Below are 16,202 nucleotides of genomic sequence, written 5' to 3'. Positions count from 1 at the left end.
AGATATGACACTTTGTGACAACTGCTGCTCTATAGATACATTTGATTGTTCATTTTTCTCATCTCATCTGCACGTTTCTGTTGTCTTTAATCTTGTTTCCGCCACTCTGTCAATCTACTTAGTTTGTCGATATCTTTCTGGGCCAAGTCAAACAGAGACGTTTTTTAACATGACTTTTAGACTCTTTAGTCAAACTCCCCACTAAAACAAACAGTCAGCTACAGTACCTGGAAGGCTGAGAGGCTGTGAAATACAGAGCGAGGTCTTCAGGTCTTACACAGCAGGTTCATTCACCATAGTCTCTCCTGTCCAATCACAGTCATGGACTGGGTCTATTCAACACTCTGGTGAGTCTACTGTTGTTGTTTCTATTTGTTTCTATTGCTGTTTCTGGCTAATTTTCCATGTCTCCCCTGCTTGGATTCAAGATGTCATAATATTACTAAACAGACGTTCAGTTGCAGTGATTTACACCCATATTAAGTATGAATTATGAGATCATGACTAATCACTTTTTGTATGGTATGTCTCAACATGATTATTTTATGATCCAACACACTTAGTTTCAAATCTCCCCTTCCCATATACTGACTGTGTGTCCAGGCTGCTGGGTGTGTCTGTGTGTGAGTTTTGGGTTCCAGTCTCTTCTGCAGTGATTGGCTGTGGGGAACCTGAACCGTTGCCGAATGGGAGGGTGACGTTCATATCTGGCTCTCAGAACCAGCACCTCTCAGTCATTCAGTACCAATGCAATGAGCAGTTCTACAGTCTTCCTGAAGGACATAATGGTGATACTAAAATCATCCTTATATTCTTCACTAGAGTGACATCTGTTTTTAACCTACAAAACCTTTTGTAAATTAAACAACTACAACTATTCACTGCCTAATGCATGTATCGTGTAATGACATCTCTGTCACGCATGTTTACCAGGAAACTTCACATGTTCATCAGACGGAAAGTGGAAAGACCGCCTGAACAGCTCACTGATTCCTCAATGTATCCCAGGTAACTCACAGTTTCACCCTTGAGTGTGTGTTTGTGTACTGTGTATTGTATGTTTTCTCTCCCTGTGTGTATCTACAGTCAGTCTGTCTCTGGATGACCAGTAGGGGTCTCTGTCTGTCCATAGTGTGTGGTTGTCCTACAGTGAAACTTTCAGGATTTGGAAGGATTTTTGGGGGAAAGCCAGCTCCAGCTGGATCCTTCCCCTGGCAGGTGTTGTTGACAGGTAATGGTAGAGGAGGAGGGATAGTTATCGGGGACCGCTGGATCATGACTGCAGCACATGTCCTAGATCGATATCCCTGGGAGTTTCCTAAGGTGAGTTGTGTGTGTTAATGAATAGAAACATGACTTGACTCATCTGTCTCTGTGCTAGATATGTGATATGATACAATGGAAAAATGGACTGTCTGACTGCTGATTAAGTGTACATCAAGTGTGACTAATTTACCCTGTCCAAAGGTATATGTTGGACACAACAATGTGGAAAAGCTCATCCACTCTCCACCTCTTGAGGTCGCCTCTCTCCATATTCACCCTGAATACAACAATATAGGTGATGTAAACTACGACCATGACATCGCCCTGATCCATCTCAAACATCCAATCACATTCAATGCTCATATCATGCCACTGTGTCTGCCAGCAAAGGACGCTAAATATCCGACTGGGCGGAATGGGTAAGCGTAGGTTTTATGTCTAAAACAGTCAGCTGTAAATATCTGCATGTAATCTTTTACTCAATTTGTGCATATTTGCAGATTTTTGTATTGATTGTTAAAATTGTTGAGTCGCACAACAGCTTATGTCTATTCCGTTCTTCTCTCTTTCTCTCTGCTTCAGCTTAATTTCAGGATTTGGCAACAAAGAGCCTGATATGGCTACCAATAACCTCATGTATGTTCCTCTACCTGTGGTGAACCAGACAATCTGTAGAAAATCTATTGAGAATGTGAAAAATGAAAGAAATCTCAGTCTAACAGACAACATGCTCTGTGCTGGGAATTCTGAGGGAGGCAAGGACTCCTGTACGGGAGACAGTGGAGGAGCGTACATCCTGAAGGAGGGTGATTATTTCTGGGCAGCAGGGATCGTCAGCTGGGGGATTAACTGTGGAGAGCCTGGACAATATGGGGTCTACACCCGTGTGGCTAACTACATAGACTGGATCAAGAAGACCATAGAGGAGGAAGAGCAAAAAACAAGTGAGAAACATTCTAAAATAGAACTATTATGGATGTGTTTGTGTGTTTTGTTGTTTTGTGCATGTGCATGTGCTTTGGCTGTATGCTTTTCTACAGTAATAATGGACCCAATGTGGAATCTGAACCACTGCTGAGAGAAGAAATTACATTTTGTTATTTTCCTGATCCACCAGTCTGTGGAAGACCCATGGTGTCCATAGAAATACACCAAAGGATTCTGGGAGGAGAGGTAGCTCCAAAAGGAACATTTCCCTGGCAGATGCTTCTCAGTGTGGAAGGAGGCCGATCAGGAGGGATGGTCATCGGGGACAGGTGGATCCTGACTGCTGCTCATGGCCTGGTGCATCAACATAACAACCAAGTCATCAAGAAGAGTGAAGTTATGGTAGTGCAATAATGATTATGGCAGTGATTAGATAATGACTTGGGCCTGGAGTTTTATCTGATTAACTCTGGTCGAGAATTATAGGCTTATCATAGAAAAACTCCTGGCCCTACATCTGAGATGATGACAAAGATTGAGGAAGGAGTGGAGAGACAATAAACATGCTTATGGGTGCTCATAGTTGAAGAAACTACTATTTCCACCCAGTAGTTAAATGCAGTAACTGACTGAAATTCACGCACATTTTCCTTCACTTCATAACAGGCATACGTTGGCGACAACAATGTGGAAAACCTCCTTCAGTCTCCACCTCTTGAAGTGGCCTCTCTCCATCCTCACCCTGGGTACAGTAACACAGACGGTTTATCCTTCAACCACGACATTGCCTTGATCAAGCTTCAACACCCACTCACATTCAGTAGTTCCATCATGCAAGTGTGTCTGCCTGCAAAGGGTGCTGAATACTCCACTGGAAGAGTTGGGTAAGAGTTTGCTCTCCTGTGCAGTAAATGTTTGATATTTGACAGTATAGTTATTGGGCATTCTCTATTTCTGTTTCCATTGTATTTTTTTTCTTCCTAAAACTACCTCAATGCAATGGAAACGGAAGCTATGATACTGCATTTGTCATTTATCTTTCTCTAGTCCTGTTTATACTTGGTTCTAACTTGCATCCTTTGTCCTGATCTTATCCACATTCTGATTGTCCCCAAATTATTACACAGGTGTAGACAATCAAAAGACACATTGTGATCTGATTGTGATCAGATCATCCTGCCCACCTCCGGAGGTAGTCAGACATACATTGTGTTTGGAAATCTTACATTTGTAGACAGATCTGGACAGAGAAATCATTTAAATCATCATCATTATTCCGCCTTCTAAAATCATTGACAGACATTGACCGATTACGTCACAATGTGTCTTAGAATAAATTAATATTATTTTGTAGGAAAAGCTGTTTAATAATTTGAACAAATGAAGGGACCAGGAAATTTGGTCACAATGCAGACACAGTCGATGGATAACAGACACATTTTAATAGCATGTGTAGCACAGGAGTTTGACGACACCTTAATTGCCCTCAAAGCTCATCACTAAGCTAAGGACCCTGGGACTAAACACCTCCCTCTGCAACTGGATCCAGGACTTTCTGATGGACCGCCCCCAGGTGGTAAGTGTACGTAACAACAAATCCGCAACACTGATCCTCAACACAGGGGCCCCTCAGGGATGCGTGCTCAGTCCCCTCCTGTGCTCCCAGGTCACTCATGACTGCATGGCCAGGCACGACTCCAACACCATCATGAAGTTTGCCGATGACACAGCAGGCCTGATCACCGAGAACAACGAGACAGCCTATAGGGAGTAGGTCAGAGACCTGGCCATGTGGTGCCAGGACAACAACCTCTCCCTCAACGTGATCAAGACAAACAAGATGATTGTGGACTATAGGAAAATAATTACCAAGCACGCCCCCATTCTCATCGACAGGGCTATAGTAGAGCAGGTTGAGAGCTTCAAGCTCCTTGGTGTCCATATCCCCAACAAATGAACATGATCCATGCATACCAAGACAGTCGTGAAGAGGGCACGACAAAACCTATTCCCCCTCAGGAGACTGAAAAGATTTGGCATGGGTCCTCAGATCCTCAAAAGGTTTTACAGCTGCACCATCGAGAGCATCCTGATGGGTTGCATCACTGCCTGGTATGGCAGCTGCTCAGCCTCCGACCGCAACCCACTATAGAGGGTAGTGCGTACAGCCCAGTACATCACTGGGGCCAAGCTTCCTGCCATTCAGGACCTCTGTACCAGGCGGTGTCAGATGAAGGCCCTAAAAATTGTCAAAGACTCCAGCCACCCTAGTCATACACTGTAATCTCTGCTACCGAACGGCAAGCAGTACCGGAGCGCCAAGTCTAGGTCCAAGAGGCTTCTAAACAGCTTCTATCCCCAAGCCACAAGACTCCTGAACATCTGATCAATTGGCTACCCAGACTATTTGCATTGCCCCGCCCCCTCTTTTACACTGCTGCTACTCTGTTATTATCTATGCATAGTCACTTGAATAACTCTACCTACACTACCGTTCAAAAGTTTGGGGTCACTTAGAAATATTCTTCTTTTTGAAAGAAAAGCACATTTTTTGTCCATTAAAATATAATCAAATTGATCAGAATACAGTGTAGACATTGTTAATGTTGTAAATGACTATTGTAACTGAAAATGGCAGATTTTTTATGGAATATCTACATAGGCGTACAGCTGCCAATTATCAGCAACCATCACTCCTGTGTTCCAATGGCATGTTGTGTTAGCCTTTTGAAATGATAAACTTGGATATGCTAATTGATCATTAGAAAATAATTTTGCAATTATGTTAGCACAGCTGAAAACGGTTGTGCCGATTAAAAAAGCAACAAAACTGGCCTTCATTTGACTAGTTGAGTATCTGGAGCATCAGCATGTGGATTTGATTAGATGCTCAAAATGACCAGAAACAAAGAACTTTCTTCTGAAACGCATCAGTCTATTCTTGTTTTGAGAAAGGAAGGCTATTCCATGTGAGAAATTGCCAAGAAACTGAGGATCTCGTACAACGCTGTGTACTACTCCCTTCACAGAACAGCGCAAACGGGCACTAACCAGACTAGAAAGAGTAGTGGGAGGCACCGGTGCACAACTGAGCAAGAGGACAAGTACATTAGAGTGTCTAGTTTGAGAAACAGATGCCTCACAAGTCCTCAACTGGCAGCTTCATTAAATAGTACCCGTAAAACACCAGTTTCAACGTCAACAGCGAAGAGGCGACTCCGGGATGCTGGCCTACTAGGCAGAGTTGCAAAGAAAAAGCCTTATCTCAGACTGGCCAATAAAATGAAAAGATTGAGTTGGGCAAAATAACACAAACACTGGACAGAGGGAACTCTGCCTAGAAGGCCAGTATTCCAGAGTCGCCTCTTCACTGTTGACGTTGAGACTGGTGTTTTGCATTGTTGTTTAAGGGCTTGTAAGTAAGCATTTCACTGTAAGGTTTGTGTGCAGGGCATGTGACAAATAAAAATGGATTTGGATTTGATTTGAATTGAATTGGTGAGGATGGGCATGTGGTAATGGCTGGAGCGGAATCAGTGGAAAGGTATGAACAACATCAAACACATGGTTTCCATGTCTTTGATCCAATTCCATTCGCTACGTTCCAGCTATTATTATGAGCCGTCCTCCCCTGAGCAGCCCCTGGAAATGTGGGCACAATCTGAATGTAGACAAGATCAGGACAAAGGACCCATGTTAGGACCAGGTATAAACGGGGCTTCTCTCTCGGTCTCTCTCTCCTGCCCTCCCTCTCTCAGCTGGGTTTCAGGGTTTGGCCTCAAAGATGATGATGAAAAGCCCAGTAACCTCAGATATGTCCGGATTCCCCTGGTGGACCAGGCGAAGTGCAGAAGCTCTATTGATGAGGTGAGGAAGAAGAAGAGAGAAGCCCCTGATTTGACAGACGGCATGTTCTGTGCCGGGTTACCAGAGGGTGGAAAGGACACCTGTGCAGGGGATGGTGGAGGGCCGTATGTCCTGAAGTATGGGGGTGTTTTCTGGGCAGCAGGGATCGCCAGCTGGGGAATTGACTGTGGAGAACCAGGCCAATATGGGGTCTACACCCGTGTAGCTAACTATGTAGAATGGATCAAGAAGACTATGGAGGAGAATCGAAATTAGGGCTGTATAAATTATGCAAGAAATGTTTGAGTTTGTCGAGGATAGCAGCAAATATACAATATAAACACAAGATATGTTTTTTTATTGAATTAAGGGTTTTCTGTAACTGGAGCATATTAAATACATGTTAAGTCTGTTTTTTATTATTACAATTGTTATTATCAACTGTATAGGTCATTTTAATACATTGAGTGTACAAAACATTAGCTCTTTCCATGACATACAGTGCATTCGGAAAGTATTTAGACCCGTTGACTTTTCAAAATGTTATTACGTTACAGCCTTATTCTAAAATGTATAAAATATAATACAGTTGAAGTCGGAGGTTTACATACAGTACACCTTAGCCAAATACATTTAAACTCAGTTTTTCACAATTCCTGACATTTAATCATAGTAAAAAATCCCTGTTTTAGGTCCGTTAGGATCACCACTTTATTTTAAGAATGTGAAATGTCCGAAAAATAGTAGACCGAAGGATTTATTTCAGCTTTTATCTCTTTCAACACATTCCCAGTGGGCCAGAAGTTTACATACACTCAATTAGTATTTGGTAGCATTGCCTTTAAATTGATTAACTTGGGTCAAACGTTTTGGGTAGCCTTCCACAAGCTTCCCACAATAGGTTGGGTGAATTTTGGCCCATTCCTCCTGACAGAGCTGGTGTAACTGAGTCAGGTTTGTAGGCCTCCTTACGCTCACACACCTTTTCAATTCTGCATACACATTTTCAATAGGAGTGAGGTCAGGGCTTTGTGATGGCCACTCCAATAGCTTGACTTTGTTGTCCTTAAGCCATTTTCTACAACTTTGGAAGTATGCTTGGGGTCATTGTCCATTTGGAAGACCCATTTGCACCAAAGTACGTTCATCTCTAGGAGACAGAACGCGTCTCATTCCTGAGCGGTATGATGGCTGCATGGTCCCATGGTGTTTATACTTGCATACTATTGCTTGTACAGATGAACGTGGTACCTTCAGGCATTTGGGAATTGCTCCCAAGGATGAACCAGACTTGTGGAAGTCTACAATCTTTTTTCTGAGGTCTTGACTGATTTATTTTGATTTTCCCATGATGTCAAGCAGAGGCACTGAGTTTGAAGGTAGGCCTTGAAATACATTCACAGGTACACCTCCAATTGACTAAAATTGTGTTAATTAGCCTATCAGAAGCTTCTAAAGCCATGACATCATTTTCTGGAATTTTCCAAGCTGTTTAAAGGCACAGTCAACTTAGTATATGTAAACTTCTGACCATCTGGAATTGTGATACAGTGAATTAAAAGTGAAATAATCTGTCTGTAAACAATTGTTGGAAAAATTACTTGTGTCATGCACAAAGTAGATTGTCATGCACAAACTATTGTTTGTTAACCTTTCTAGTGCAGGCGTTCCGCTAGCGACCCACCTCGACAACATCCGGTGAAATTGCAGAGCACGAAATTCAAACTACAGAAATATAAATATTTTTACATTCATGAAAATACATGTGTAATACATCAAAATAAAGCTTCACTTCTTGTTAATCCAGCTGCTGTGTCAGGTTTCAAAAAGGCTTTACGGCGAAAGCAAACCATACCATGCGATTATCTGAGGACAGCGCCCTGCATACAAAACCATGAAAAACATTTTTCAACCAGGCAGGTGCGACACGAAAGTCAGAAATAGCGATATAATAAATGCCTTACCTTTGAAGATCTTCTTCTGTTGACACTCCAAAAGGTCCCAGTTACATCACAAATGGTTCTTTTGTTCGATAAAGTCCTTCTTTATATCCATAAAAACTCAGTTTGGCTGGCGTGATTCAGTCAATAATCCACCAGTTTCCCTCCTTCAAAATGCATACAAAATGAATCCCAAACGTTACCAATAAACTTATCCAAACAAGTCAAACAACGTTTATAATCAAACCCTAGGTACCCTAATACGTAAATAAACGATAACATTTAAGACGGAGAATAGTATGTTCATTACCGGAGATAAATACCAAAGAATGCGCTTTCCTCCACGCGCATGGAAACACTACAGCCAAAATGGGAGCCACTTAGAAAAACTACAACTTCTAGCTCATTTTTACAAAAATCAGCCTGAAACTCTTTCTAAAGACGGCTGACATCTAGTGGAAGACATAGGAACTGCAATCTGGGAGGTTTTCACCTTATAATAAAATTGACAGCCATTGAAAACAGTGCTAGGCTGAATTTTGTTTTGGGGGGGGGGTGGCTTGTCCTCTGGGTTTCGCCTGCCAAATCAATTCTGTTATACTCACAGACATTATTTTAACAGTTTTAGAAACTGTATTTTCTATAAGAATCTACCAATTATCTGCATATCCTAGCTTCTGGGCCTGAGTAACAGGCAGTTTACTTTGGGCACGCTTTTCATCCGGACGTGAAAATACTGCCCCCTAACTTCTGACCCACTGGAATTGTGATACAGTGAATTAATCTGTCTGTAAATAATTGTTGGAAAAATGACTTGTGTCATGCACAAAGTAGATGTCCTAACCGACTTGACAAATCTATAGTTTGTTCTCAAGAAATGTGTGGAGTGGTTGAAAAGTTTTAATGACACCAACATAAATGTATGTAAACTTTTGACTTCAACTGTATATAACTACTGCTGTATACACCTTTTCTATTAATATACTGTCCACTATGTCTACACACTCCATCATACCAGACTCTGACAATGCTCCTTATAATATTTCTATATTCCTTAATTATCTTTTAGGGGTGAGGGGGATTTGGGTGTTGTGTTTTGTATTGTTTTGTATTGCTTCCCTGTTGGAGCTAGGAATATAGGCATTTCGCTACACCTGTGATACTATCTACAAAATAGATATACTCAACCAATATCTTATTTTCTTGATTTGTCCATTCATCTAATTGCACTGTTACTATCCTGTAGTTATTTTGGAGTGTACGAACACGCACAGTGAAGTGATTTGTCTTTTGACAATAAGATGAAAACATCATGACAGGTTGTGTTCATGCCAAATTAATAGGTAATACAAAAAATTGTGTTAAATGACTATTAGGCCCATTAAAAAACGTGTGCAGTTCCTGTGAAAAGAATTGAGACCCCCTGAAGGTATAATTCGCTGTCTGAAAAAGAGGGAAAAGAAAGAGTGTCATGGTAACAGAAGAGGAAAGGGGGGGAGCTAAAGAGCTTAGGGCCATATTCACTTCACTTCATGTATCCCTTTCAGAAGACCTTGTCTGAGTAACAGAAAATCCTAGATTCCTATTAGCTACAGTAAGAAGATGCAATCCTGTTGTTTTCCTGTCTCTTATTAAGAGGCAGAGTATATGCAGGAGGCAACCACATCCTCCGTTCCCCTCATTTGGAAATTGCCTATTTCATCATCACCACATTGCCTTGATCAAGCTCCAACACCCACTCACATTTAGTAGTTCCATCATGCGAGTGTGTCTGCCTGCAAAGGATGCTGAATAATCCTTTGGACGAGTTAGTTAAGAATAACATAATACAGTATATCGAATTTAGCAGATGCTTTTATCCAAAGCGACTTACAGTCATGTGTGCATACATTTTTACTATGGGTGGCCCAAGCTGGAATCAAACCCACTATCCTTGGCATTGTAAGCACCATGCTCTACCAACTGAGCCCCATAGTGTCCTGGGAGAAGGATCTTCAGACAATATTTGACAGAATGTGTCTGTATATCTTGTTATGGAAGGACTTTTGGAACTCAGTTATTCTAGTGGCAGTTATTCAGATGAGCTCAGGTATGTTTGACTCTCCCTAGTGGACCAGGAGAAGCAACACCGTTGAGGAAGCGAAAGCAAAAGGAAACATCAGACCATTACTCCACATGTAGACCACAAATGCTCATATCTTATAGTAGAACTCAGACAAAGAGAAGATCTAACTCTTCAGCACAGGTGAATTGCTTTAGACAAAAACTTCCTAAGCGGTCGCTTAGGGCCCCTGGCCGCTAGCCCCTTAACCATGAATAAAACCCTGTAAGAGACTAACTAGGACTAAAATGAAGAGGTATTATTTTATGGCTTATATTTCTTGTGGAAGTTGATAAAAAAAACACCTGGGGACATGGCAAAAACGCCTACATTCACTGACAAAGTGTTTCAAATGCAGAAAATTCCCTTTCAGGGTCCATATTTTGGTGTTAAGGTAAAGGACACCTGATCTTATATTTAAAGCCTTTTGGAATCCACATTTTACACTAAATAACTTGTTTTTCCTGGGGACAGAAAGGCACCGCACAATATGAATGACCCTGCTAGTTCCATAATGATTCAAATGTCCTAAATTATTGATCAATGTTAGCATAATATTATCCATGAATGCTAGCAACCCTCAGGAGAAATTGACAAGAATGTGATCGAGAGAAGAAAGTTAAACTAACGATGTGCGCTGAGTCGGGAAGCAAGTTCAGGGAGTGAGTGTTAAGAAAATAACACAACATAATAGAAAAATAAGAAACACGAACAATGCTCAGAAGTGACACAGGAACAGAAACACCTGGGGAAGGAACCAAAGGAAGTGACATATACAGGGAAGGTAATCAGGGAGGTGATGGAGTCGGCGCGTACCCCCTCCTCGGCGCGTTTGGCTCCAGCTGGAGGACGCCAACCCAAGGGACGATCCCGGGGATCAGGAGTGGATCGGTCACCTCTGCTGATGCGCAGGAACCTGTCGCCGGCTGGACGTGGGAACCTGACAGACCGGCTGAGGCAGGGGAGCCCGGCGATCCAACGGAGGCACAAAAACCCAACGTCATTCCTCCTGACACAAAAAAACTGATGCTTCCCGATATATGCTGAGAGTCGGGTAGCAAGTTCAGGGTGTGAGTGTTTTAATAAATAAACACAACATAATACAAAAATAAGAAACACGAACAGAAACAATTACGCCTGGGGAAGGAACCAAAGGAAGTGACATATATAGGGAAGGTAATCAGGGAGGTGATGGAGTCCAGGTGAGTCTGATGACGCGCAGGTGCGTGTAATGAAGGTGACAGGTGTGCTCCATAACGAGCAGCCTGGAGACCTAGAGGCTGGAGAGGGAGTACATGTGACATAAATGGAATGGAATGATGCAAAAATTCATTTATGGGTATTACTGACGGTGGCTGAAAAAAATATAATAAATGTAGAAAAGCCCGGGCCTTTAATCATAACATTGTAAAGACCTCAACTCGGCAGGTTCAAATCTACAGAAGCCTCGAAACTTGGGTCTCCAAATTTCCTCTACACAAATTGAGGGCACACAAATGGTGTCATGTTTTTATCAACATGTAGGCTGATAGGTTTTGTGTTTAGTTTACCCACCCCTTCAAACAACCTGGGGTATTGCTGTTTAATCTGAGTTTTTATCTCTGTCACTGCTGCTACGTCAACACCCACTTTTAGCACACCCAATTAAATGGCAGTCTCTTTTCCTAGCAACGGTACTCTGCGTCCACATATCACAGTACAACTCCGCCTATGTGTTGTGCTTGCCGGTCTTTATTTGGCATGTGAAAACCCCTTTTACTGGTAATGGCTCACTAGATGAGAATGCATATAGCTTTTTATCAGTCAGTGATGAACGGCACCTTATTTCCTTGGCTTTAAACATTTCCCATGTGCTCTTGTAACAGTATAACTTTAGACCGTCCCCTCGCCCATACCCGGGCGCGAACCAGGGACCCTCTGCACACATCAACAACAGTCACCCAACAGTCACCCACAAAGCATCGTTACCCATCGCTCCAAGTGACGTCACCGATTGAAACGCTATTTTAGCGCGCACCACCGCTAACTAGCTAGCAGTTTCACATCCTTTACACTTTCATCTAATATATTACTACCAGCCCCAGAGACAATTAACATTAATAAACTGACCCCTCCCACTGAGAACGTGATCCTGAGTTACAGTTCTCATTTACCACAAATGCATAGTCTCTGTTTTGTTCCTCTGAATTAACATAGTTCAGAGTCTGTTTTGAGTAGCCTTTGGTCTTGCACATGTTAGCAAAATGGCCCTTCCCATTACATTCCTTGCAGGTCTGCCCACGTGCTGGACAAGCAGGGTCCTTTGCAAAATGATCTGCATGTCCACAACGATAGCACACCTTCTCTGATTGGTCTTTCCCTTCTGCATATTTCCTCTCCTTTTTGAAAACATGATGCACGGTCTCATCTTTAGCATCTGTACTCACATGCATGGAGGCCAATTGGACTTCAATTCTTTCACATTGTGCGGCTAGCTCAAGTGACCCCGCTAATGTTGGTCCAGGGCCCTCCTCCAATAGTTTTTGGCGTGCATATTCAGTACTACACCTGCTGTATGGCATCACTAATCTGATTGTCCTTATCTCCAGCAAAGTCAGTCTTTAGCTGCTTGTCTAAGACGAGTAACAAATTGCTGAACTGTCTCACCAGTTTTCTGTGTCAGTTGATAAAATGTCTGTCTTGTGAACGCTGTGTTCACCTGTGGCACGAAGTATGCGTTTAACGCAGCCACAGACCTGACGTAGTCCGTTGGTTCTCCGGTGTCTGCGAGTGTGGAGAAAATGTCCTGCACATCTGTCCCAGCACGATGTAGAAGCAAAGCTCTCCACCGTTGTTTTGTAACCGCGTCAACGTCACCGGACAGTATTAATCCTTTACCCTCCGCGAACAGCTCAAACGCCATCAACCACCTGGTCCAGCATGGACCTAGCGTAGCAGGCTCACTGTAGTAGTACAACTTTTGCAGTGTTTTCCATTTCGACGACACTAACTCACTTTTCAGATTTAACTATCGTTTTCAGACGTTATCCTCGTCGCCATTGTTCAATATTATACTCACAACTCGTGCTAAGTTAAGATATTATAATGAGTTAAATCAACCAGACTCAGAGGTCAACTTCAACACGTCTTTACTCCATCACTGTCCCGGTAAACCCTCACATTCCTTTACTGACGAGGTGACGTCCTATCTCAGTATGTCACATCAATACATGACACTTACATCCTGATGACGTTGCAAGAGCATGACATACCGACCACCAACCACTGGTTTTGAGGTTCATTTCATTCCTCGGATGTTCATTTCATTCAGAATTCATCTCTCTCTCTCTCTCTCTCTCTAGGGTTTGGTGTAGGAGTTGTGACAATCTCCAGGAAGCTCCAATATGTCCAGCTTTCTGTGGTGGATCAGCAAAGGTGCAGAGCTGCTGTTGCCCTGAACAATAGACTATTATGAGTTGTAGTGGCAATCAATGACTTCTGTTCTCTCAACGTCTGTCTTTCCGTGTCATTAAACATGAAATCTTGATTTATTTTGCACACTTTCAAATGAATCTCACAATACATGAATAATGTTTAATTTATGATGTCAACACACTGTAGACTTAGAAAAGAAACGCTGGACACATTTCTGAGGCTCTGATGCAACGAATGCACTAAATACCAACGTTTCCACAGCTAAGCTGCCTTCATCCGGGTCTCATCTAACATACTGGCTGTCATATCCCATAACAACTCGAAATACCAACGTTTCCACAGCTAAGCTGCCTTCATCCGGGTCTCATCTAACATACTGGCTGTCATATCCCATAACAACTCGAAATACCAACGTTTCCACAGCTAAGCTGCCTTCATCCGGGTCTCATCTAACATACTGGCTGTCATATCCCATAACAACTCGAAATACCAACGTTTCCACAGCTAAGCTGCCTTCATCCGGGTCTCATCTAACATACTGGCTGTCATATCCCATAACAACTCGAAATACCAACGTTTCCACAGCTAAGCTGCCTTCATCCGGGTCTCATCTAACATACTGGCTGTCATATCCCATAACAACTCGAAATACCAACGTTTCCACAGCTAAGCTGCCTTCATCAGGGTCTCATCTAACATACTGGCTGTCATATCCCATAACAACTCGAAATACCAACGTTTCCACAGCTAAGCTGCCTTCATCAGGGTCTCATCTAACATACTGGCTGTCATATCCCATAACAACTCAAAATACCAACGTTTCCACAGCTAAGCTGCTTTCATCAGGGTCTCATCTAACATACTGGCTGTCATATCCCATAACAACTCGAAATACCAACGTTTCCACAGCTAAGCTGCCTTCATCCGGGTCTCATCTAACATACTGGCTGTCATATCCCATAACAACTCGAAATACCAACGTTTCCACAGCTAAGCTGTCTTCATCCGGGTCTCATCTAACATACTGGCTGTCATATCCCATAACAACTCGAAATACCAACGTTTCCACAGCTAAGCTGCCTTCATCAGGGTCTCATCTAACATACTGGCTGTCATATCCCATAACAACTCGAAATACCAACGTTTCCACAGCTAAGCTGCCTTCATCCGGGTCTCATCTAACATACTGGCTCTCATATCCCATAACAACTCGAAATACCAACGTTTCCACAGCTAAGCTGCCTTCATCAGGGTCTCATCTATCTAACATACATGTAGGCTGTCTTGTCCCATAACTACACACGACCAAGGATGTAGTTTAAAAAAGGTAGATCATCTGAATGCTATAGTGGATAGTGTTGTGTACAGTGTGTTCTTAGCAGCACTACAGTACATCCCTGCATCATGTGACCTGAACTGACATACCCAGACCAGCATGGAGTTTGTCCCTATGTGTCAACACAAACTATTCAAACATAATTTACGGGAAGAGCACTGAACACACAACACTTTCCTCCCATTCTCTCTCTCTCTCTCATTTTCGACATTAACGTAAAAAAGGTTTTACCTTTAAGAACTGGTCAATTGTAGTCTTTTAACTCCACCACCACCACTACTCTGTCTCTCGGGCCCTTTCACTCTCTCCCTCTTCCCCCCTTCTCATTCGTCTATTTCAGCCAAGTCAAACAGAGCAGGTTTTAACATGACTTTTAGACTCGTAGTCTAGCATAATACCTCACCATAGGTCTCTATTGGGACACACAGACTGCAAGGAATTCAAGTTTAATACATGTGAGCAATAGCCACACAACAGTAAAACAATAACAACAGAAACATTTGTAGCCAGGACCTTCAACATGGACTGGACCCATCCGTTCATCTGGTGAGTTTGTGTGGTTTCACTGTACTTGAACCCATTGGCTATAGCTACAGTGGGGAGAACAAGTATTTGATACACTGCCGATTTTGCAGGTTTTCCAACTTACAAAGCATGTAGAGGCCTGTAATTTTTATCATAGGTACACTTCAACTGTGAGAGACGGAATCTAAAACAAAAAAACAGAAAATCACATTGTATGATTTTTAAGTAATTAATTAGCATTTTATTGCATGACATAAGTATTTGATCACCTACCAACCAGTAAGAATTTACTGTTCTCCCCTCATTACCTGTATTAACTGCACCTGTTTGAACTTGTCACCTGTATAAAAGACACCTGTCCACACACTCAATCAAACAGACTCCAACCTCTCCACAATGTCCAAGACCAGAGAGGGTGTAAGGACATCAGGGATACAATTGTAGACCTGCACAAGGCTGGGATGTGCTACAGGACAATAGACAAGCAGCTTGGTGAGAAGGCAACAACTGTTAGCGCAATTATTAAAAAATGGAAGAAGTTCAAGATGACGGTCAATCATCCTCGGTCTGGGGCTCCATGCAAGATCTCACCTCTCACCTTTTAGATTCCGTCTCTCACAGTTGAAGTGTACCTATGATACAAATTACAGACCTCTACATGCTTTGTAGGTAGGAAAACCTGCAAAATCGGCAGTGTATCAAATACTTGTTCTCCCCACTGTAAGTGAACGTAAACAACATGTGCTTACGTGAGTGTGTAAAGTCAGTTGTCATAATCAGACCAGCTGCCGTGAAGGTGTATGCCGTTTAGTCCATTACTAGTACATTGTGTCATGTGACTAGCACG

At 42.5% G+C, this 16,202-nt stretch overlaps 2 protein-coding genes across 4 annotated transcripts in view; both read left to right on the top strand.

Annotated features, from left to right (window-relative positions):
- The window catches only part of LOC139422171 (ovochymase-like), a 44,582-nt gene that overhangs the window by 22,176 nt on the left and 6,204 nt on the right, over positions 1-16,202 (top strand). The window lies entirely within an intron of this gene.
- On the top strand, positions 192-9,170 carry LOC139422151 (complement C1r subcomponent-like). Of its 3 annotated transcripts, XR_011635712.1 has the most exons (10): positions 192-347; positions 604-788; positions 934-1,008; positions 1,133-1,323; positions 1,468-1,685; positions 1,849-2,210; positions 2,384-2,595; positions 2,860-3,077; positions 3,686-3,769; positions 3,860-5,028. XR_011635712.1 is itself a non-coding variant. In XM_071173308.1 (9 exons), the coding sequence occupies exons 1-9, from the start codon at positions 322-324 to the stop codon at positions 6,313-6,315; spliced, it is 1,851 nt and encodes a 616-aa protein (XP_071029409.1). In that variant the 5' UTR covers positions 192-321; the 3' UTR covers positions 6,316-9,170. The 3 variants fall into 3 exon arrangements, 2 of the variants coding, with proteins under 2 accessions (XP_071029409.1, XP_071029420.1); XM_071173308.1 differs by lacking the exons at positions 3,686-3,769; positions 3,860-5,028 and adding an exon at positions 5,952-9,170; XM_071173319.1 differs by lacking the exon at positions 3,860-5,028 and having other exon boundaries at positions 3,686-3,811.

The sequence above is a fragment of the Oncorhynchus clarkii genome, chromosome 2 (genome assembly GCF_045791955.1).
Source record: "Oncorhynchus clarkii lewisi isolate Uvic-CL-2024 chromosome 2, UVic_Ocla_1.0, whole genome shotgun sequence".
Taxonomy (NCBI): domain Eukaryota; kingdom Metazoa; phylum Chordata; class Actinopteri; order Salmoniformes; family Salmonidae; genus Oncorhynchus; species Oncorhynchus clarkii.
The sequence above is the reverse complement of the archived record's forward strand: the minus strand, read 5'-3'. Positions and strand labels throughout refer to the sequence as shown.